This window comes from Wolffia australiana, chromosome 5 (assembly GCF_029677425.1).
Source record: "Wolffia australiana isolate 7733 chromosome 5, ASM2967742v1".
Lineage (NCBI taxonomy): Eukaryota > Viridiplantae > Streptophyta > Magnoliopsida > Alismatales > Araceae > Wolffia > Wolffia australiana.
In genome coordinates, this window is record NC_135839.1 from 14,507,755 (window position 1) to 14,531,407 (window position 23,653).

General features: G+C 44.3%; 1 protein-coding gene and 1 long non-coding RNA gene across 3 annotated transcripts; one reads left to right on the top strand and one right to left on the bottom strand.

Annotated features, from left to right (window-relative positions):
- Window positions 1-4,456: 4,456 nt before the first annotated feature.
- Window positions 4,457-15,149, bottom strand: ATG6 (AUTOPHAGY 6). 2 transcript variants are annotated; one of them, XM_078575496.1, is made up of 10 exons: window positions 14,931-15,146; window positions 14,299-14,657; window positions 7,615-7,785; window positions 6,734-6,858; window positions 6,063-6,111; window positions 5,580-5,738; window positions 5,387-5,472; window positions 5,060-5,131; window positions 4,832-4,981; window positions 4,457-4,752 (listed from the first exon to the last, which is right to left on the bottom strand). In XM_078575496.1, the coding sequence occupies exons 1-10, from the start codon at window positions 15,070-15,072 to the stop codon at window positions 4,524-4,526; spliced, it is 1,542 nt and encodes a 513-aa protein (XP_078431622.1). In that variant the 5' UTR covers window positions 15,073-15,146; the 3' UTR covers window positions 4,457-4,523. The 2 variants fall into 2 exon arrangements, with proteins under 2 accessions (XP_078431622.1, XP_078431621.1); XM_078575495.1 differs by having other exon boundaries at window positions 4,832-5,131; window positions 14,931-15,149.
- On the top strand, window positions 10,171-10,892 carry LOC144703823 (uncharacterized). Its single transcript, XR_013581636.1, has 2 exons — window positions 10,171-10,280; window positions 10,628-10,892. It is a non-coding gene; the product is annotated as an uncharacterized LOC144703823 (long non-coding RNA).
- Window positions 15,150-23,653: the final 8,504 nt, after the last annotated feature.

Genomic DNA, 23,653 nt, shown 5'->3' on the forward strand with positions numbered 1-23,653 from the left:
GTCTTACAACAACTGGGGTGAAAACAAGCTCCAAATCCAATATCTTGAACGATCGACTATGAAAAGATGCATACCTATTCTACTAAGTCCAACGGAAGTGGAAAACACACAAGAAAATACTAGATAAAATAATGTGGATCATCAAAGAGGGGAGTCTGGACCTTTCGCGCAAGCGTAGCACGATAGAGCAATGATGGAAGTTGTGGAGACATTCATTGGCAGGAGCAGATGACGTGCACTTCGACAGGGCCAGACGCAGATCCAATGGAGGACGAATTGCCTGATGTAGAGGCCACATGCTGCGGGCGAAGGGCCTAATGTAGACAGCGTGAGCGGTAGTGCATGGTGGCCGAGTGGGCGAGCGGCTGCGCACGGTGACCGCACGGGCAGATGGCGGTGCGCGGCGACCTCATGGAAGTGCTTGAGGGGTGCGCGGCAACCTCATGGAAGTGCCTGAGGGGTGCATGGTGGCACAGGCGGTGCTTGCAGGTGTGGACAGCATGTGCATCATGGAATGGCGCTCAATGGTCAGGTGGCGCATGAGATGGGCTGCCTCCTCTCAACGGTGGCGGCAACAATCGGTGGCAGCAGCTGTAGAGAGGAAGCTTAGGGCAATTTTTGAGAAGAAATATTCAATTCCAAGATATCACCAATGATCCATTACAGCAATTCCCTATTTCTAGGCCATGGAATGAAAGAGAAAATAACTAGAAATTTCAAACAAATTTTAGAAATGAAATTTAATAATAAATGAAATTCAACTTCCACGACCGAGGTTGATGATGACAACATGTCAAAATGACATGGGACATCTCCTCCTGTGTTGGTGGTGTTGCGTCGGATGATGGAGCATGGTCGTGTGTGCCACCACCTTGTTATCTACTCATCCAATTGGATGAATGGAGTGATTATATCGCCATTTGTGTTTCACTTGTGCTAGCAGATCCTGAAGTGAATATCAAGGGTGCTAGCACATACGCCGAGGTGATCATCATCAGTTGCACCTCACATCTTGGCTCCGTGAAATGTGTAACATGCTTGCTATCCAATTCAATTACTCAACTTCCTTCCACCCATACAAACAGCCAATGAAGAGGAGGACATTACTAGCAAATACCATATGGCAAAAATGTCATAGGCACAAGCATGATTGGCATGTGTAGGGGGAGCAATGCATAGGTTCCAAAGGTAAGGGACAATGGATAGTGGAAGAGCCAGAGGTGGCCAGGTCAGTTAATTTGATAAAATTGGAAGGGTTCAGCATGAATGATCATTCATTCTTGAACAGGTTCCCAAGAGTTAACAAGTGGGTTCAAATTCAGGCACGTGCAGCGCATTTACAAGAGCGAGTGGAGAATTAGAACAGTCTCAATTTTATTACAAGGACAAATGGTGAGAGCGGCATGCAAGGAGAACTGCACATATGGTTTTTAGGGTATATGGCCGAAAGACTGACCAGCACTCACCCGAATAGAAGAACTAAGAAATTTATAGAATAAAACAATTACTTTCAAGCTTTACCTTTTTCTGATCATTTAGAGGGCAGTAATAAAATCATGGAATGAAGTCCACTTATTTCAAGGGTTCAGCAACTCAATGAGGTAGATATGACTGAGTGACTCGTGGCATATGATGACACCAACGTCATGTCATAGAAGGAGATAACTGGTGGATTCAATTGCCCACTACGACTCACAGATCTAAAACTTCATCACCAATCTACTCAAATAGTGTTGTGAATCTGAGATACCAGCAGAATGATTGACTGGACAGAGGCAAGGGCTGCTTCGCGCAGCACCCTTATGTGTCAAAGATACAACATGAGTGCACAAAAAAAGAATAGAAATGGGGTGATCAATGGTGAAAAATGCTTAAATGATTAAATAGTGAAAAGAATCCAAAGCATAAATGCTTACTCACATGATCTTCGCCAAGAGATAAGAGCATTTGGTGGAACTGGTCAACTAGACTTGCTTCCAGATAGATGTGTGGAACAGAGAGCTTATGTTACCTACTATCAACCCTTCCTCCACTTTGATTACCATGTAAAAGAGAGTGGGAAGAGCAGAAGGGAAGGATTTCTTAATACGGAGTTGCATAATTGAGCTGTCCAGGAGACTAGGAAATGGGTTGAATAAACTCCCATGGGTCAATAAAAGATGGAAATTTTTTGGTATTTCCTTAGTGACAGGAAATGTCACAAAGTATTGAAACCAAAGGTATGACTTTCGGAATAGAAGGGTTTGGTTCTGCAAAAAAGAAAAAAGCAGTGAATTTACGAAAGGAAGCGAGAAGAGGTTGGGTGGCCTCCATTTTCTTTGTTTTCTTGCTTTCTTGCACCTAAATCTACATTATCAATTTGTTCCTAAGTTTTCCCTTGCTTCAAAACTGGCACTTTTGGTTATCTGAAGTAAAAGAATAACAGAAAAAAAAGTTCCCGCTCATAATTGAAAATTGCAACTTAAATTCAGGCACTTGAAAACACCCTTGGCTATAAGAAGCAAAGTGCTCAATAGGAAGGATCATTCCTAGGTTGATTTTTTCTTCATTTGTATACTGTTAATTAACTTCTTATGTGAAAAATAACATAACTTTCTTGTTCATCTTCTTCATCCTTGACTCCACTCCTGAAGTAATGCCAGAATCTTAATTTACTTCATAACAATAATCTTCATCTTCAACTACTTTGTAACCTGACGATTCGTCTGAATTGACTAGGTAACTTAACTATGGAACCTTACGTTCCGAATTAATTGGATAACATTTACTTCACTTCTAAATGCTCATAAACGTGTACCTCATTCATGGTAACTGCTACGCACCAATCAGGATGCAAAGCTGTCACTCTCCTCTCCCCCTCCCGTAATCTAATGGAGTTCCAAGCAAGCTTCCATTGTTCTAATTACAATCAAAACCTCCCTCCACCCAGCTTTCAATCCTAATACAAACATAATGCTTCCATTTTTATTTTACCAATAAAATATCGTGGAATAGCATAGCATGGGGCTAAGGAGACCTTGTTTTGGTTGTGAAATACTTATCCTTGAAATACGGGAAAAAGCAAAAGCAAATCAAAGTTCCAGGGAAGGAAGAATTAGAAAACCACCTTTACATGTAATACGCATGTTGACTAGTTGTGCAAGGTGCAACGTAAGGTCCAGATGAATTATGAGGAAAAAGTGTTGAAGCAGACAGCTCCCGTTGCCCCCAGAGTCCTCGTGGCATTCTAGGGCTACCGTCATCACGGTTAGTTATGTAGCCTGATGGAAAGCATCCTCCACTCGCTCATCACGGATCTAACGGTAAGATGTGCTTCTTCCCATCATAGTGAAAGGGCATGTGACGGTTTCTTCCTCTTTCTTGAGTCCATTCTCTTGAACTTGTTTACTTGTACTGTTCGATTCTCAACAATCACGTGTCGGGAAAAACCTATAAGAAAGCAAAACATCAATGGATTCTTCCGTAAAATGGAAAGACACCACCTTATAAAGAGTGGTCTATGGGCACCGGTACTGGACCCACCTGAAAGAAAAGAACTCCACGTAGGCCTTTATAATTTAGACCTATGCTGTTGCAATTGTAATATGAGATAAATACCAACAAACCTCAGGGTGATAAAAGTAAATAAATATGAGTTATACATCAACATCCTTGACTGTCAATCATTAGATACAAAAGTAAATAATATTATCACGAAGCTAACCACCGTGCCATTTAACCATCCTCTCTGATGGTCTTACTATATGCATATCAATGTGCCACTCTTCTTCCCAAGGTTGTAATCCTCCACAGAACACACCAAAATGAAGCCGATTGCCTGAACATAATGTTCAGATTGTGTTCACAAAATTATACAGTGGGAAAAAAGGACAAAAAGGCAAAATGAAAATTGAGAGGATTGGGACCGTCGGTTACCAACTGGAGTTTCTCAAGGCCCAAGGATATGGTTATCAGGATAATGCACAATGGATGGCAACCTGAAAGTTATACATTATTCTAATCATTTATATTATACATTTTAGACACTGTTTAAATGAAGATCACAGCGAACATCTACCTCTAATATTATACATAATGAAGAGAGAAGGAAGCTAATCTGACCTATAACCCGTAAAGGTTTTAGATATGACACCAGATGAAGGCGAAACATTCAATGAATGCTAGTTCTATCATTTTGGGGGTAAAAAAAGTGTTATTAAGCATTAGAGAAAGGAAGTTGCAATTTTTCATAATGTCTCAGGCACAAGCATTTTTTTCCTCCTATAAAAGATGATAAAAGGAAGACGTTTGAACTGTTAAAATGTTATCAATGACAAGACTCACCTTCTCGTACATCTTGCTGCTGACCTGGAGAGAGCCTTCCTTTGTATTAGTTCTAACGGGATTAATGAAAATGATAAGGAACCATGATAGCAAATGAGAATGAATAAACAGTCGGACATTCACCTATCGACAGTTGAAACAAAAGTAAAACGGTTCTATATTGCTGGAAATTTCATTGTGTACAAAGTGGGCGAGCCCAGTTAGGAATTCTTGGCATTAGCACTGGTCTTTGATAATAAAGGGTCGATGGGTGGAACTTGGGCATGAGAGGGAACCATGGCAGAGATTGGCTGGAAGTTGGTATTGCCCACGAACCAATACTGTGCCCACTTCAGATTGCAGAGAGTATATTTGAGAGCCTTCGTCCAGTTCTCCTGCTTGTTGAAGCTCTGAGTGATGGTGTAATTCTCCACCCGATCATTCTCTATTCTAAACATTATTAAACACACCAAGAAAGTTATTCATAAATCTAATCATCTCAGAAACTCATCGAACGGGCTTAACTTACTTGTAGGGGAGCTTGAAGCACTTCTCCGGAGGGATATTATTTTCCTTGTCTCTGGAATGGGCGAAGTCTGCAAAATCTTTCAGGGATGTCAAGTACAATGTCATTGCCTTGTCGTACCTTGTGCTCCAGAAAAGGTTAACGGGACCAAACCTGAAGAAAAAAAGAAGCTTTTCTTCAGCTAATGATCTTGAAACTCGAGAAAAAGAGAAATCAGGGAAAGATGAATACAGTTCATAGGTGTTGTTGTTGGCATCCATTATGCGAGGATAACTTCCCATTGGAATGATTTTGAATCGATATCTATAGAACGTAAAGGAACCCCAATGCAATCAGCCCCACACCGAAAACTTTCCGTTTTAACTTCAAGAGACATCAATTATGAAGTGCAGATGCATCTACAACCCTAAAACCATAAATCCTTAAAAGTAAATCTTGAACGCTAAAATACCCAACTGTTAGTCCATAAAATCTTAGAACCAAAACCCCTAAAACTATGAATTCTACTAATGTTCCCTAGTAAGGAAGCATTTTATTCAACTTAAGCCAAAAAGATACGGAAATTTTGGCCGAAAATATTGTGCCATTGTATGTAGGAGGAGGCAGGCTTGTCCCCAGGCAGCATTTATCTCGTCCCACTCAACCTTTAAACAAAAACAGGTTTGTATCAGAGCGGAAACGACTTAAAGTTCAAAGATCAAAGTGAAGTAATATGATCACAACAAAAAAAGGAGAAGATCAAAGACTCTACTGGGACTTTTGGGAGGCGGCCAAGGCGGAAGTTGTTGATAGTTCCAAAGTCCCCGTCATGCCAGATAGGGAATGCATCATTCAAAACATTTGTGCGCTTCAATAATTCTAAGTGGGCTTGTGAAACTTCTATTCTTGCTAAAATAGCATCCCTCTCTTCCTGCCGCTCAAAAACTTCAGCAATTACTTAAGGATAATCATCCCCCAACCCGCATCAAGAAAGAATAAATCACCCATGGCAATTCATCAGCAAGTATTCCTCAAGATATTATTCAGAGATAAATTCAGGCTTTTCTAATTTTTTTCGGTGGGAACGTAAAATATTCAGATGCAAGTCATAAAAGTAATATCAGTAATCTCAACGATCAGCCAGCAACATAAACTAATTGATTAATCAAAACACTGTTAGAAAGTATAAAAAGAAAAGATCGGCACAGCTGGATAAGAATGTATGACGTTAATGTGGGGCATTTAACTTATGCACCTGATGCGATTGTAGTTGGAACTGGAAGTTGTTGAATTCGTGCCAATACCTAGAAAGAAAAATCAGAAAAAATACTATTCAGAACACTATTCAGAAGAGAAAGTAAACATTACAAATGAAAATACATATTTCTTATACAGATCAGAGAAATGAATAAAAAAACATGTTTCCACTCAAAGTTGAAGTAGACTTTCAACCAGTCAGGTTTACTGTGTTGCTTTATCAGCCTGTGCAATGTAATCGTGCTAATTATAGTAAGTCACGTGCTGCACACAATTTGAGGCATTTGTTCTAGCCGTTGTCTATCATATTGGGCCATGACTAATTCGACCTCATAGCCACATACCCTAATAGAAAAGTTGAGCTGTTTTTTGCCTTTCTTCTTATGATGTATTCCGCACCCCTATCTCACTCCTCCCTGTGAGAACTAAGCTCTTATCTGACAATAATGACGGCCAATACCCGAATAATAATTGACAAGTTGAAGACTATACGAAAATAACATCTGTCAGATTTTAAATTCGAGGGAAACATCTACTTTGCGAGCTTGTGAATTTTAATTACGACTTTCAATAAAAACATGGATATTTTCTCACAACAATTTCAGTATCCAGGGACGAAGCTACTACGATTAAACGAAACCATAAAAGACAGGCTTTTATAGCACTGACCGTTCCTCCAAATCATTGAAATTCTTGGATTTCTTTTCCAGTTCCTTCACCTCAGCATCAATCTCAGCACACTGTTTTTCAACTTCTTGAATGGCGGCCAAAATTTTTTTTTCTTCTTCTTCAATCTGAGGCAAGGAAAAATACAGATACCAAAAAGGAAAAGACTAGATAAATTAAAATACGCAATAATAACTAAAATAGAGAAATATTGCACTTTAGTAGAGCACTAGTAAATGATCATCATAATTAAGAAACTAAAAGGGGGAAGAACAATAAAATCATGTACTGCGTGGAGATATGAGAGTTCTAATAGTAAACTTGATCTTGAGAGGGCAAATGAGACAGAAGATCAAGAAGAACAGAGGTCAAGAGAACAAGACGAACAAGAAAGTTATACTACCAAGCTCCACAGCTTTCTATTCAGAGACACAGAGGAACAGCAGAACGTGCAAGAGAACATACATTATAAAATCTTAACATTAAAGAGTTTACATGAAGGACGGCAACACCATGAAAGAAATCAGAAACAGAAGTATGCAGAATGCTGTTCCCCTCTAATACTCAACCCAATCTCCGTAAATTACCGACTTTTTCAAGAAATAGATTCCTAGAGAACTAGAATCACTGAGGAAATGTAAATAAAAAAGATGTCCTGGGGGAATCCCAAACGTCCTTAGTAAAGCTCAATGCCTAATGGACATAATCAGAAGAATTGAAGTAATAAGTAGCAGGAAAAAGATCAAACACTAAGCTCTGCTCGGAAACACAAGTTCATATCTTTTAGACATAAACGGAATTTAAGGTTTCAATGGAAAGACATAAAAAAAAATTAGAAGTACTCGATACTTGCTGTAAATTATTTGGGCATAGGAAAAACATACCTTCCTTTTCTCCCTTGAGAAATCGGCATCGCTAAGTACACCATAAGATTCCTCCTCCAAACGTTGTAGGCACGCTTCATATGCTTTTATGTCCCTGTTCACATCTTCAACCTCGCTGTCAAGTTTGTCTGACAATACCTTCATGCACTCCAGGCAAAGAGGCTGCTCGACCTGACCAGGGAGAGCGTTTTGAATCAAAATGGTTCTCTAAAATACTGATGCTTGAGACAAAGAAAAATAACCAGAATTATCACTTTATTTATCTACCCCTAGTTTATTGGAAAAGAATAATTACAGAGTTAAACAGACAAAAAGGCTCCGAATTTCAGTTTGAATCTTTTCACAATTTATGCTGAACCTTCGATCTGGAAAACTCCTCCAACAGTCTCAGAATAATCATTATCATGTTTTTTTTAGAAAAATTACTTCCTAACAGCAATTGAGACGCGGCGATGTTAGTTAAGTGCTTATCCTCCAACCTTCGATCGATGTTAGTTAAGTGCTTATCCTCCTCTTGGGCCCTATTCTATAAGCCCTTTAGGAGCTCTTATTTCCTCTCTCTCATAGGGTATAAATACCCTAATGTAAGCCACTTACTTCCTTATGTCAATCTATTCTCTCATTTCTCAACCTCCATCGACCCTTCTTCTCCTCCAAACTCTCTAGGGTTTGTCATGGTATCAGAGCTCTAGGGCTCCTGATCTTCCCTCTCCTCTCTAGGGTTTGACATCACCCTTTAGGGTTTGAGATCCCTTGATCTCACCCTCCCTCCCTCCTCACAGCCAGCCGCACAGCAGCAAGCCGCGCAGCAGCAAGCTGCCGCGCGACCAGCCCGTCGCACAGCAGCAAGCCGCCGCGCAGCCCGCTCAGCAGCCAGCACAGCCGCGCAGCAGCAAGCCGCGCGACCAGCCAGCCGCGCACAGCCAGCCGCCGCGCGACCAGCCAGCAGCGCAGCAGCCAGCCGCGCGACCAGCCAGCCGCGCGACCAGCCGCGCGCACAGCCAGCCGCGCGCGACCAGCCAACAGCGCAGCAGCCAGCCGCACGACCAGCCAGCGCGCGACCAGCCGCGCGCACAGCCAGCCTCCGCGCGACCAGCCAGCAGCGCGGCAGCCAGCCGCGCGACCAGCCAGCCGCACAGCAGCAAGCGGCGCAGCAGCAAGCGCGCGACCAGCCCGTCGCACAGCAGCAAGCCGCGCGCAGCCCGCTCAGCAGCCAGCACAGCCGCGCGGCAGCCAGCGCGCGACCAGCCAGCCGCGACCAGCCGCCGCGACAGCCAGCCGCCGCGACCAGCCAGCAGCGCAGCAGCCAGCCGCCGCGCGACCGCCAGCCGCACAGCAGCAAGCCGGCGCAGCAGCAAGCCGCGCGACCAGCCAGTCGCACAGCAGCAAGCGCCCGCGCAGCCCGCCACGCAGCCAGCACAGCCGGCGCGGCAGCAGCCAGCCGCAGCAGCCAGCCGCGCGACCAGCCAGCAGCGCAGCAGCCAGCCGCCGCACAGCCAGCCGTGTAGCCAGCTGCACAGCCAGCCGCACAGCCAGCCGCACAGCCAGCCGCGCAGCCAGCCGCACCGCCAGCCGCGCAGCCAGCCGCACAGCCAGCCGCACAGCCAGTCGCGCAGCCAGCCGCGCAGTCAGCCGCGCAGAGACCGACATAGAGACCATGCCTTACACAGAGACCGACTTTGCGGAGAAGCCGCTCTCCTACAAGATCACTCATCCGTTGCCTCTGGTCCCGGAATCAACTCTTCTCCGCGGCCCGAATCTTCTGCAGTGGTCTCGCTTCATCGAGACCACCCTCAAATCCCGTCAACTGTACAAGCACTGCACCGAGCATCCCTTGACCGCCGATCACCCTCACTATGCGGCTTGGGACGCCGAGGAGCAGTTCATCCTTGGGTGGCTGTCCACGTTCACATTGGCCCCCGATTTCCGCGACCGCTTTCCCCATCAGAAAACGGTCAAAGGGTTTTGGGACCAAGCCACGAAATTTTGCGGGCGGGAGAATGATTGGTGGCGCATCTACGCCCTCGCTGCTCAAGCTTCCAACCTGAAACAGGGCTCTCTGTCGATCTCCGATTATGCTCTCGCACACAAGAAGGCGTGGGATGAAGTGGACCACTACCTGCCAACGGACGACCCCAAGTGCAAGACCTATCAGAACATGCTTATCCTGCGCATCATGGGGTTTCTCAACGGCCTAAACCGGGAATATGAGGCCATTCGTCGTCGGGCCCTGCACAACAAAGATGGCCCTCCCGGATCTCGAGGCGTTGGTTCAGGAGCTCCAGGAGGAAGAGAGTCATCTCCTTCTCCATGGGACTCCCACCTCCGACCCGGCTGAGTCCTCTGCGCTTCTGGCAGCACCTGCTGCCGCTGCTGGGCAGTCCTCGGCCCTCTTATCGACTCCGGCAGCCGCTGCCCGCCCTGCAAAAACACCCGTCTGCACCTATTGCGGGAAGTCGGGCCACTGGAAAAACAAGTGCACTAAACGTCTCAACGACTGGCGAAAGAAGAAAGAGGCGGACAGCAAGGCCATGTTGGCCCAATCTGAATCTTCGGCCCGAGCACGTCTACCACGGCTCTGGACAGCATCCAAGCCGAGCTTGCCCGGCTCCGTGATCAGGTGGCCGCCATGCAGCCTTCTTCGACCGCCTACTTCGGCACATTTGGTGCGTCTCCCTCCCCTACCGACACTTGGTATTGCGGCCATGCGTCTCACTCGCCGGTCGTATCGGACACAACTTGGGTGCTTGACTGGGGCCACTGAGCACATGACCCCCTCAACACTCGGTTCGTCTCCTCGTCCGGCATAGTGGTGCACGTACTGTTCTCACGGCCGGGGTGGGCGACTCGCATGGCTGGAATCGGGGCAGTCTATGTGGACGGCCTTGGTGTGGTCCGCAACGTCCTCCACGTTCCCGACCTGCGGGCTGTACTTCTGTCACCACAACGCCTTGTTGATGCCGTCCAGTGCTCATTTCATCTCCAACCTGACGGCATGTTTCTGTCTGACAAGGTCGGCCGGACTACACGGATTAGGCGGGAGAACGGGCTGCTGTTGCTGGATGATGGGGGACGGTCGCAGTGCTTCGCGGTGCACCGGACACTTTGGACGGGGGCTGAGCAGCGGTGGGGCCGACTCCTGATGACGCACCAGCGGCTGGGCCACCCGCCTTTTGCGACTCTTCACCGTCTTTCCCCTGAATTATGTTCTGGCTTGGACCTTAAGACCTTGGTGTGTGACGCTTGTCAGTTGGCGAAGCATCGCCGTTCTTCCTTCACTCCGTCCTCGGCTCACATCTGTCCCGCTGTTCCGGGTGCATAGCGGCGTGTGGGGACCTGCCCGAAACCTAGCTTGAAAGGTCATCGGTACTTCCTTCTACTTGTGGGCGAGGCTTCGCTATACGTGGGTCTACCTCCTCACCGCGAAGTCGGAAGTTGCGCAGAATGTCCGTCATTTTTGTGCGATGGTGGCGACGCAGTTTGGTCGGGTATCCAGCGGTTTCGCTCGGATAATGCCCGCGACTTCTTCAACAACGACCTCGGCGCCTTCTTCGCCGACCGGGATCCTCCACGAATCTTCATGCCCTGCCACCCGGGCAGAACGGACTAGCGAGCGTCGCGCCGGCTATGTCACCTCGGCGCCCGGACGCTCCTTATCGACGCCAAGGCCCCGTGGCCGTATTGGGGTGATGCCGTCCTGACGAGCACCCATCTCGTCAATCGCATTCCCACCCAGCTGTTGGCGTTCTCTACCCCCCTGGACCGGATGAGCGCGGCCTTCCCGACCGCGTGCCTGCGCGGACGGGTCTCTTGCCACGGATATTCGGCTGCACGGCATATGTCCACGACACGTCCGGGCGGACAAAGCTTGACGCTCGTGCTGTTCGGTGCGTCTTCGTTGGGTACTCCTCTCTTCAGAAGGGGTATCGGTGCTACCATCCGCCGTCTCGGCGATACTTCATCTCGGCAAATGTCACCTTTGCCGAGCATGAACCCTATTTTGGGGACCACTCTTCCTCATCCCGCCTCCCGTTGGATGCGGCCCCCTCGGCTCCCCACTTGGGGCCCGTTCCTTTCTTGGAGCCCACCGCTCCCGCATCTTCTTCCTCATTCCATGATCCCTCTCCCTTTGATTCTTCTCCGTCGGTGACCCCCGAGGGGCCTTTGGACGTGCTGTCCTCCCCATCTTTGCTTCCCGCCATCCGGCATGCTCCTCCTCTTCCTCCTTCCTCCGATCAGTCCCCTCTCGAGTCATCCTCCTCGCTTCCCGTTGCGCCTCCTCCCCTTGATGACCCTTTCCTTCCCTCCCATGACGAGTCTTCTTCCCCTGCTCCGTTATCTGATTCTCCCGTGGAGGTTTCTCGTCCTCCTCCCGAGGACTCCCCCTCCCCCACTGCTTCCGCTCATCTTCCATTGGCCGAGCCATCCTCAACCTCTCTCGACGATGACGACCAGTTGGGATGGCCCATTGCCCTCCGGAAAGGGGTTCGTCAGTGCACTCAGACGCCCCGTTATCCTCTTTCGCATTTTCTTTCCTTCGACCGGCTGAGTACTCCCTACCGGCTGTTTCTTGCTCGCATCGAGTCGGATCCCATCCCTCGCCGCTTAGCCGATGCTATCGCTTCTCCTCATTGGAAAGCGGCGATGGACGAGGAGATGCAGTCTCTACTCCGAAACCGCACTTGGAACATCGTCCCCCTCCCTCTTGGCAAGCGGGCGGTGGATTGCAAGTGGGTCCACACCAAGAAGCATCATGCGGATGGCACCCTTGAGCGCTACAAGTCTCGACTTGTGGCTCGCGGGTTCACCCAATCTTACGGAGTGGACTACTTCGAGACGTTCTCCCCTGTGGCGAAGATGGAGACCGTTCGCCTCCTCCTGGCCCTCGCGGCTCACTTCCGGTGGGCTATCCGACAGTTCGACGTCAAGAACGCCTTCTTGCATGGCGACTTGACGGAGGAGGTGTACATGCAGCCGCCGGGTTACTCTCTCGGCCCCCCTGGCCACGTCTGCCGACTGCGGAAGTCCCTTTATGGACTAAAGCAGTCTCCGCGCATGTGGTTCGGCCGGTTCTCCGCTGTTCTGAAAGCCGAAGGGTACACTCAGAGCAACGGAGATGCCACTTTGTTCTTCCGCCACCGTCCGACCGGGATCTCCATCCTTGCTGTGTATGTCGACGACATCCTCATCACGGGATCAGATGTTGCTGAAGCCGTTCGTCTTAGCACCGCCCTGGCCAAGGAATTTGAGATCAAGGCCCTTGGCCTTCTCCGATATTTCCTCGGCCTTGAGGTGGCGTACTCCTCACGGGGCCTCTTTGTTTCACAGCAGAAGTACGCCGTCGACTTGCTGACTTTGACAGGGATGACCGGTGTGCGCCCGTGAGCACTCCTATCGACCCCAACGTCCAAGTTGGGCAAGGCGAGACTCTCCTTTGACGCATGCTCACCGCTATCAGCAGTTGGTGGGAAACTCCTCTACCTGACTCACACTCGGCCCGACATTGCATTTGCGGTCAACCTGCTCAGTCAGTTCATGCACTCACCGAGGGAGATCCACAGTCAAGCCGCCCACCGGGTACTTTCGTATCTCAAGGGCTGCCCGGGCAAGGGACTCCTCTTCCCTCATAGCTCGGACAAGACGGTGAAGGTGTACACCGATGCCGATTTTGCTGGCTCCGTTGTGGATTGTCAGTCTACCACGGGTACTGCACGTTCGTTCTTGGCAGCCTCGTAAGCTGGAAAAGTAGCAAGCAGGACAAGGTGTCGCTCCAGTGCGAGGCGAATTTCGTGCTCTTGCTGATGGGGCAGCCGAGGACAGTGGATCCACAACATCCTCGCCGATCTTCACGTGAAGTATGTGGGACCAATCCACTTCTTCTGTGACAACAAATCCACTATCGCCTTGGCCAAGAACCCCGGACAGCAAGGGCGCATCAAGCACATGGAGCGCAACCGCTATTTCTTCAAGGAACGTATGGACGAGGGGCTCTTCGACCTCGAATACGTCTCCTCTGCTGACCAGGCAGCGGATGTCCTCACCAAGGGACTGTCCCGGCCGCTGCTTCAACATGCTGTATCCAAGCTCAATATGGACGACATCCATACTTCGCTTGCGGGGGGGTGTTAGTTAAGTGCTTATCCTCCTCTTGGGCCCTATTCTATAAGCCCTTTAGGAGCTCTTATTTCCTCTCTCTCATAGGGTATAAATACCCTAATGTAAGCCACTTACTTCCTTATGTCAATCTATTCTCTCATTTCTCAACCTCCATCGACCCTTCTTCTCCTCCAAACTCTCTAGGGTTTGTCAATCTACCCCTAGTTTATTGGAAAAGAATAATTACAGAGTTAAACAGACAAAAAGGCTCCGAATTTCAGTTTGAATCTTTTCACAATTTATGCTGAACCTTCGATCTGGAAAACTCCTCCAACAGTCTCAGAATAATCATTATCATGTTTTTTTTAGAAAAATTACTTCCTAACAGCAATTGAGACGCGGCGATATCACATGGGCGCTTCAAAATAGTGATACCTGCAGTTTAGAAATAATTTGAAAGAATTCGGAAAAAGCTCTGAACTTCGGGTGGAATTTTCAACATTTCTTCAGAGCATTTGTCCTCATTTGATCTGATCGTCTCAGGAAAAATCTGATCTTAAATATTTTGAAAAAAGAAATGCTTGCTACCTGCAGTTGAGACGTGGCGATGTCAAATGCGCGCTTCAAAATAGTTATACTGGAGTGAAAACCCCCGTTATTCGATTGGAATGGACTGCATGGATTCTCTCCAAGAGCCGATGAATGGGCCGCCCCTCCTTCGGCACCAGAATCATGCTTGTACATCGATGCAGCAGCGTGTGGGACTAAAACAAAAGATTCCTCCATCGCCCTACTGGGATGGCTGTTCTCAGGATGCTGATGGTTCGTCGGACGAGGGCGGGGAGGAATTCCAGGACCCTGCGTCTTTTGCTTGGGCAACACAACAAATGAATTGTCCATGCGACTGGAACCCAGCACGCTTCCCTGAATCGAGGCCGCCTGCATCCCTGAAACCCCTCAAAAGGTGAATAAAGATTAATTCTATGCATACGAGAAGCCAGAATCATGATCAAATCGGCCGAGGGAACGTCGCAGAAAACAGTAAAGTTATACGGCGTTCCTGGAGAGGAAATTGAACCCTTCCAAGGGTGAATAGAAACTGATATCGAATTCTAAGCTATTTTCATGGATATGAGATCGATTTATTCGAGAAAAAAGATGGACAGCACAATTGCGATCAAACCAGGAAGAGAAAACGGTGAACTAAAGGCAGTATTCACCGGAGCGGGAGGCATCGGTGGGGAATTTGTCGGCGAAAGAGTCGACTCCGACGACGCAGAGAGAGTGGCGGCACTTTTGACACATCCATCGGGGCAGAGAGGGATCAACGGGGAAGCTCCTTCCGCTCCGGTCTCCCGCCATCTCGCCCCTCGTCTCCCCTTCCAAGCAATCAGACGATCAATTCGCAAAATTCTTCCTTTTTCATCGATCACGCTTGTTTGTAAAACCGTTCACAGAGCCGGGAAAGATGTAAAAAAGTTATTAAAGATAACAAGAAGGGGGAAATATGTGAATAGGTGAAATTAGGCAATATAAAATTAATTTCTCGAATTCTTCTAGAATTACAAGATTCAATATTTATCGCTGTATATAGTATTAATAAGTTGATGGCTTTAAGTTAATGTCATTATAATCTTTCTTTGTTAACATCAGGAGTTTAATAATTGATCTCATTGTTCTTGTTCCATAATAAAATCTTGTACTTCATAGTTCACAATGACACGTTATACATTCGTGGGGATCAGATTCATATGATTCAACTGACATCACTTTTTATATAAATTTCCTTATTTAAGTTGATATCTGTAAATCAATATCCACCACTTCTATACACATTATACATGGTTAATTACATCAATTCTCAAATATGTATTTTTATTTACACATAATAAGCATTCGGAATTATTGCTTATTAGCACTCAACTCCCATTATTATGATACAATTTTACATTCTTTATGTAAAAATTTATCAATGCATGTCTATTTGATGGCAAAATAAGGATATTAGTGTCTACTATTCTCGCACTTTAACTAAATTCTAATTATTTCCTACTTCAAACATATATTTACGTATACACGATATGCATTCATTGACTTAAGACAACGTACTCTTCAACTTGCAATTCTAATTTAGTCCATATCATTCCTTTGCCATAACTTCATGTTTATTGTAAATTGAAACAAAGAACATTAGGTTCCTCATTTTCCAAACTTAATTGAAATTCTCTGTCACACAAATTCATTAAAACTCATAAACAGTTACAATATATTTTTATTAAAGTTCAAGCATTTTAAACTCTATATTTTTTATGATTAAGTATTGATCTCTAAAATCCATTATTGTTCTTTAACACTCCATCCCAAAACCTGCTACTGCCTAGTTTAGGGTCTTAGCATGCTGTTTGTTTCTTCTAGGATTTGATCATGGGTTAAGACTCAAGGGGCCTACCGCTATGCCAAAAGCTATGGTTAATAACAAGGGTGTTACTTCTCATCTTCAGCAGGATGTTATTCTTTGTCAATTATTGTGTAATGGGATCATTAATGTTCCACTGTCTAATGGGCCCTTATAATTGTGACCCATTAGATATTTCTTCTCTCTCTCTCTTCTATAAGATGTATCAAACCCTAACATTGAGCGCATTTCATTTTCTCAAATTTTCAATACGAGTTTCTACATGGTATCAAAGCCTTGAGGCTCATTCTTCCGCATGACTCAATCGCATTGCTTTTTGGAGCGTCTCCAGAATTCTTCAGATCTTCGTCTTTGGTGTTCTTAGGCATTATTCTTCGACGAATCTTCTTTGGTGTTATAGTACAGCAACTTACGACATTGTGTGTGAATCGCTTCCTTTGACCATTGAAAACTGATTGTGAATTCTACATTACTGGAGACTCCTACATCGTTTCATTCCACTTGCTGCTTCTTCAGTGCTCCCTTGCTCTCCTTCCACATCCTTACCATCTTCTGAGCTATGACTTCTGGTACTTTCAAGTACGCCTTCGGCTATTCTGTCGGTGACTCCTACTATTCCATCGAGCCTTGATTTCAACAATTGGATTTTTCTCCTGCCTTGTATTCCACCAGAATTTCATTTTGAAGGCTTCAACCTCCTCTAATGGCGTCAATATGTTCAATCGGCATTGAAAAGGAAGTTTCTAAAACATCTGTTGGAAGAGGCACCGCCATTGACTATGCCTGGATATGATCACTGGTTGGACGTAGAACATCCACCGTTGGCTGCTTGATAGCAGTAGCCCTTCTTTTATTCCAGATTTCTTGCCACTTGCATCTGCCAAGGATATCTGGGAGACAGCTTAAGAGGCCCACTTAAAGAATAACAACCTTGCTATTTTATGACTTCGTTACTCAATCTACTAACTTGGTTTAGGGACCTAGAAGTGTCCTTGAGTATAGCCTGAACTCATTGTATTGTGGGCCCAATTGGATCATGTTGAGACCCACTGATACTCGTAATGAAAACTCCAAAATGTTGTCCTCAACCAAGTTCGAACACAGAACAAATAGGAAAAGGAGGAAAAAGATAGAGGGAAACAGAAAGGAACGGAGTGGAGCACACTTGCTTCCCTTGTCGCCAAGAGGCTCGGTTGCAGGGTTGAAGGTCGCTGTAGGAACAAGAAAGGAGAGGAGTTAGGGTGAGGGAAAAGGGTGAGAGAGAGAAGGGAGGGGACGCACAATAGGATTTTCTTCATGTCTCCCAGCTCCTTGGTCTCCTCTCTTAAATAGAGGGTTGGTCGGGAGCCGAAACATCCCCCGGGGAAGTCAAAGCGTCCATGGGGAAGTTGAAACATCAAGGGGCCTTTTCGGCTTCCATCTCTGATAAACCCTTAGCAGGGAAGTCGAAGCGTCCCCCGAGGAAGTTGAAACATCAGGGGGCCTTTTCGACTTTCATCTCTGGTAAACCCTTAACGGGGTTAGGAGACATCTTAAGAGGCTCACTCAAAGAATAACAACCTTGCTATTTTATGACTTCGCTCCTCGATCTACTAACTTGGTTTAGGGGCCCAGAAGTGTCCTTGAGTATAGCCTGAACTCATTGTATTGTGGGCCCAATTGGATCATTACATGCCACCTGATCCAAAGTTTGTTGTTTGCATTTATCTACTCCAACTTTGAGTATTCCAATTTCTCATGGGTCTTAACCCAGAGTATGAGTCCCTTTGTAGTCAACTTATTCATTGGGATAACATACCTACTTATAAGGAGGCTCTTCACAGAATTCAGACCGGGGAGTCACGTCTCCACATCCTTCATGCTAATCCTATTTCTGTTATGACCACTCATCACATGGGTTCTCCCTTACCAGCTGCCAATCTTCAAGGGCCATCTCTATTATCTACTTCTCCCACTATGAAACCAGCATCGTCCTCTCAAGAATCCAAAGGTGAACCATTTCTCTTCTGGAACTACTGCAAGAAGTGAAGCCATAGTAAAGAGATGTGCTACAAATTACAATGCAAAGACATATCAAATCCATCTTGTTACCTCTAAACTTAGTATGTTTCTTCCAAGTGGTACTTTTCGAGTGATGGCTCTACCACTTGTCCCCTTAGCTCCAGCCCTGCCACTTCCAACCTTGTCTCCTATGGGTGATCTTCAACAAGATAAAATTGACTAACTTCGTCGTCTTCTTCAAACAACTGTGGTCAGCTCCACGTCTCTGGCCAACAATGGTATGCCTTCTCTTTTTGAATCATTGTCTCCTCCATCATCATGGATTATCGATTCTGTAGCAGCGGCTCACATGAATCTAGATGCCCATTCTTTTTCTACCTATTGTACTTCACCTAGTAGTCGTAAGATTTGTACCGCATCGAGTGATAGTCTCACAGTTGCTGGTGCGGGCTATCTTCACTTGTCCTCCCTTCTCACTCTCACTAATGCCCTCCATGTTCTGCACCTCATTGTTTATCTTTTATCCTTTTGTCAACTTGCTAAGGATCTGGGCTAGGATCTCCTCTTCACCACTAATTAATAAGTGTCTTTATCGTGATTAGGTGATGAGGCAGATGATTTCCCTTGTTGTGGAGCATGGGGGTCTCTGATAACATGCAAATTAATATACTTAATTACAGAATTATACATTCTATTTATGTGTTTTAATGGTCATATTTGCATGTTATCATGATAAAATACATTGAAATCAGTTAACATGTCGTTTTTCTATTATTTCATATTTTTTATCATTTTTTACATGGAATTTGACATTGTTTCAGTGAAGAAATATTTTTACATGATTTTATTTGCTTGGTTTAAGGTCAGTAAATCATCTCCTGATTTTTCTGAATTTTTCTGAATTTTTCTGACCATTATTTAGGCAAGAAATGATTTTTATTTAATTAAATAATATATTGATTATTTATTTTGCATTTTAAATGCATTTAAAATGAATATCCACGTCATTCGCCGAAATTCAAGAATGAAGGGATATATTAATTAAATAAGAAAGGAGAGAAGAGAGGAGAGAGATAGGAAAAGTCAAATAGAGTGATTAAAAGAGAGAGAGAGAAAAGCGGAAGAGAGAGGAGAGAGAGTAGAGCGGCTAGAGAGGAGAGAGAAGAAAAGATATTTAATAGGAGGAGAGAGATTTGAAAAGTCAGAAAGTGCGGCCGACGCGGACAACGAGGGTGCACGTGTCCCAAACACTGAAGCGAGAAAATCAAGCCCAGCCAATAGGAAATTCCGATTTTTAGAGAAAATAAAAGAGATCCAACGGCCCACATTTGATCTCACTAAAACTGCGATATCTTGAGATCTACAACTCCGATTGGGCTGAAATTTTGAGGGCAGGTTCGTCTTTTCCTCCTCTACAATCTGGACGGTTGGATCTTTAAATAGAGGTCAGAAAAAAAGGTGAAATTCACTTTTGGAGGCTCTCCCCAAGAAATTGGCCAGGAAGGACACAGGAGGCATTCTGGAAGTCGTCAGATCTGGATCTCTTTATCAAATTTGTAAGTTTCTGAATTGTATTTGATCATCTTCTAGAACGATTCGAAAACGCCTTGGCATGGGCGAAATGTACATGCCCTAGATTCATGTTTTGAATGCATCAGCACTTCTTTTTGATTTGGATTTGACATCTGACTTTTGATAATTAATTCTTAATCATTTTAGGACATTTCTGCTTCATTACATTTTTAATTTAGGGTCGAAATTGGGGCTTTCCCCAATTTCTTCACTTTCTCTCTCTAGGTTAATTTGATTTGTTTCTCTCTCTAGATTTCGGTTTTTATTGTTTAGGAATTTAATTTAATATATAAAAAACCCAAAAATAAAATTTGAACCGAAAATTCATCCATTTTGAACTCCAATTCAAAAATCACTTTCTTGATTATTAATTTCCCAATTTTAATTCTGAAAATTATTATAAATTTTATTAAATTGGGAAATTAATAATTTATATTTTTATGAGCTTAAAATAATAATAATATTCTTATCTGGAATTATCTGACCGAAATCAAAATTAAGTTTTACTTAATTTTGATTATTTTAAGAATATTATTTAATATTAATTGAATTAAATATTGCAAAATTCAAAATTACTTGACTTGATTCATAAAAATTGTTTGAAAATTCTGAATTGTTATCTCCTTGCGGATCGACCCCTTGCTTGCTCTATATTCTTATTTAGTAATTAAGGGAATTATAAATTTATTGCATAAGTCTAAAAAGTGCAACGACCACGCAATTTTACGTGATTTTTCGGCTTATCAGTCTCTACATTCTTCGTCGCCCTTCTTTTACTCCAGTTGAAGCCTCTTTTCTCTCCTCGGTGACATATATCCTCCTTTCCTACACTTAAACTCTTATTTCCTTGCCTTTTTCATGGACGTCCAATGGACAAATTTGTATGTGACTTCAGTTGTTTAGCTAAATATATGTGTGCTACCTATCGTTTGATTTATTTTTGCACTCCTCTACACCATTCTCTCTCATCCGTATTGATATCTAGGGATTTGCTCATGTCTTTGGTCTCTCAAGAGCACTGTGGTTGGTCACTTTTATTGATGATTTTACCCGGGTTACATAGAACTTTCTCTTCAAGCATAAGTCTGAGCTTCCTCAAGTCCTCATCTCTTTTCATGCCCTCATTCACTCAAGTTGGAACATCTTTTCCATTCTTGTGTGCAGACAATGCCCACGGCATTGTTCATGAAACTTATTGTACCTCCACGACCCAATAGAATGGTCTGGCTGAACAAAAATTCTGTCATATCTTTGATACTATCCACAGTTTTCTTCTTCACATGAACATACCAAAACACTTTTGGGGTGAAGTTTCTCTTACTTCCATTCCCTCAATTAATCATCTTCCTTCTCGTGTTCTTTCTAATCTTACCCTCTTGGCGGCCCTTCATCATTTCTTTCCTTCTGTTCAATTACAAACTCACCTAAAGCCTCATGTCTTTAGATGCATCTGCTTTATCTCCCTTCACCCTCCTTATCATGATAAACTTAATGCTAAAGCCCTTCATAGTGTCTTTGTGGGGGTATTCCTCCCATCAAACGGGGTACAAGTGCTACCATCCATCTACTCATCTGTTCTATGTGAGTATGGATGTTACCTTTGATGAGCCTACTCCCTCCTATTCAACTCTTTCCACCTCTTCCCCTCCTCTTGACCCTTCTGACATGACTCTTGACTTTGTTGTTCCACTATCCCCTTCTGTTTGTGTCTCCACTCCTATGCCACTGGACACTCCTTCTCTACCATCTTCCCCAGGTCCTCCTCTTCCTGCTCTAGATCCTTCCCTTCCCTCTTCCTTCCCCTCTTGACAGTTTACCGATCCCACTTATGTTCAAGAAAAACATGCCCATCCTCCCTCTATTGAGCCAACTTCTAGTTAACCCACCCCTCTCTTCTTCCTAAACCACTTCCTTTCCCTTATCCATCTCCTTACCCCTTAGCTAATTACCTCTCTTACCAACGACAACCAACCACACATTGCCTCCTTCTCTACCCCTTGATCTGCCCAATGAAGAAGGCTCTCTACAACTTGAATCAGTCTCAGCATACTCTATTTAGTATCTTTACTCACTTCATGAAACGTCTTCGTTATTCTCAGTGTAATGTCAACCATACCTTGTTCTTTCGCCACTCATCATCATGGGGAGAGACTCTTCTTCTGGTTTATGTTGACAATAGTATTATTACAGTGACTTCTTCCCCTTTGTGTGTTGAACTAACTAACCACCTTGGTAAGGAATTTGACATCAAACCTCTTGGGCCACTAAATTACTTCCTTGGCATTGAGGTGTCTTATTCCACCATGGGTATCTTCCTTTGTCAACATAAATATATTACTGATCTTCTTCAAGAGTATGGAAAACGTGATGCACAACCTCTTCCAACTATTGAAGCCAACCATCATCTTGCTCTTGTTGAACATGTCGATCCAATTGACTAAGGTCGGTACCAGCGCCTTGTCTACAAACTCATCTATATCACTCATACTCGTCTTAATATTGTCTATGATGTCAGTAGTTTGTGTGAATTTATGGATTCTCCCCATCTATGTCATATGTGTGATGAAAATATGTGGTTGGAAAGCCAATCACACATTACATATTTTGCTCATGATCATTAATAGAACGTATTCATTATAGTGCACGTGTGATGCTTATAATAAAGTTCATGAATATATGATCAGACTTAGAGAATTATGATGAGATCACTAGTATTTAAACATGCGTTCTAAAAATTTCTGATTTAAAGAATACTCAAGAAGGACATCAAATTATCTTGATAGAATAACACTATCTACTATCACCATATGATGAGTATGGTCGGTCCCATAGTGATTAGTGTCGAGACAATAATGATTGATAGTGGGTGCTCTTAGTGATATTATACAAAATTTTCAATCAAGTTGATTTATGTCGCAGTTGTGTAAGTGGTCCGTAGACCTTAGACACCAAAGACGTCTTGTGTATGGATAGTCGTACTTTGACTATGACCTATGAGTTTCTAATCATGAGATTCTAACAATTTTAGTTTGGGTGCATCAAGAAGTTTATGATGATGATTGAGTGGTCAAGATGTAATCATCCACCCTTGGTATAAGAGGAAACAACTCTAGGTACAACAAGACACTTAAATATCGCAGAAGAGTTCTCTAATGACTTCCAAACGCATCAGTACAAACTCAGATGATTGATTGAGGTTTGACAAATAACCATACCCTAAGTCATCCTAGGAGCATCAAGTGGATGGGAGATTATACATACACGGTAACCAATGACAAATAGGTTCCATGAGTGAGTCAATCTGTATGCATCAAGAAGTTTATCTTCTAGACAAGAGGTGTAGTTTGGTACCCCATGGGTTGGAGACTCAACCTATCGATTGGGTTAAATTGATCTGACATTAATTAAACTATATGATGATATAATTAATTTAAAAGGCTAATAAAGGTTATTGGGCCGCTGAAGTTGTTAACTAGAACGATATATGGGCCTAGAAGGTTGCATAAATATGGTCTTTTAGATGTCATAAGATATACTAAATTTTGAGAGGTTTTATGAAAAATACCTACTTAATAGGGGAAGGCCATGAATGAAATTCACCCAAGCCAGAATTTTTTAGTGGGCCTTCCTCTTCTTCGTCCTTCTTCCCATGACTCCTCTCCATTCCCGATGTGATTGGGATAACGTAACGACAGTGATAGAGGTTGAACGGTGCTCATCAATGTGTGGATACTTCTAGAGGCTGCACACATGAGCTAAACTCGTCTCATTTCAAGATCCAAGAAATTACGAATGTGATCGGTGCACATGTGTTTCTTTTCATGATTTTAATGATGTCATTATAATTCTATTATAAGTCTTTCGCTGCATGGACTCGTTATATTAGTCCAAGTAAAGGCCTCTAGAACCCAACAATGTATGTTGATGACTATGTACTTTGTTACCTCAAGGGTA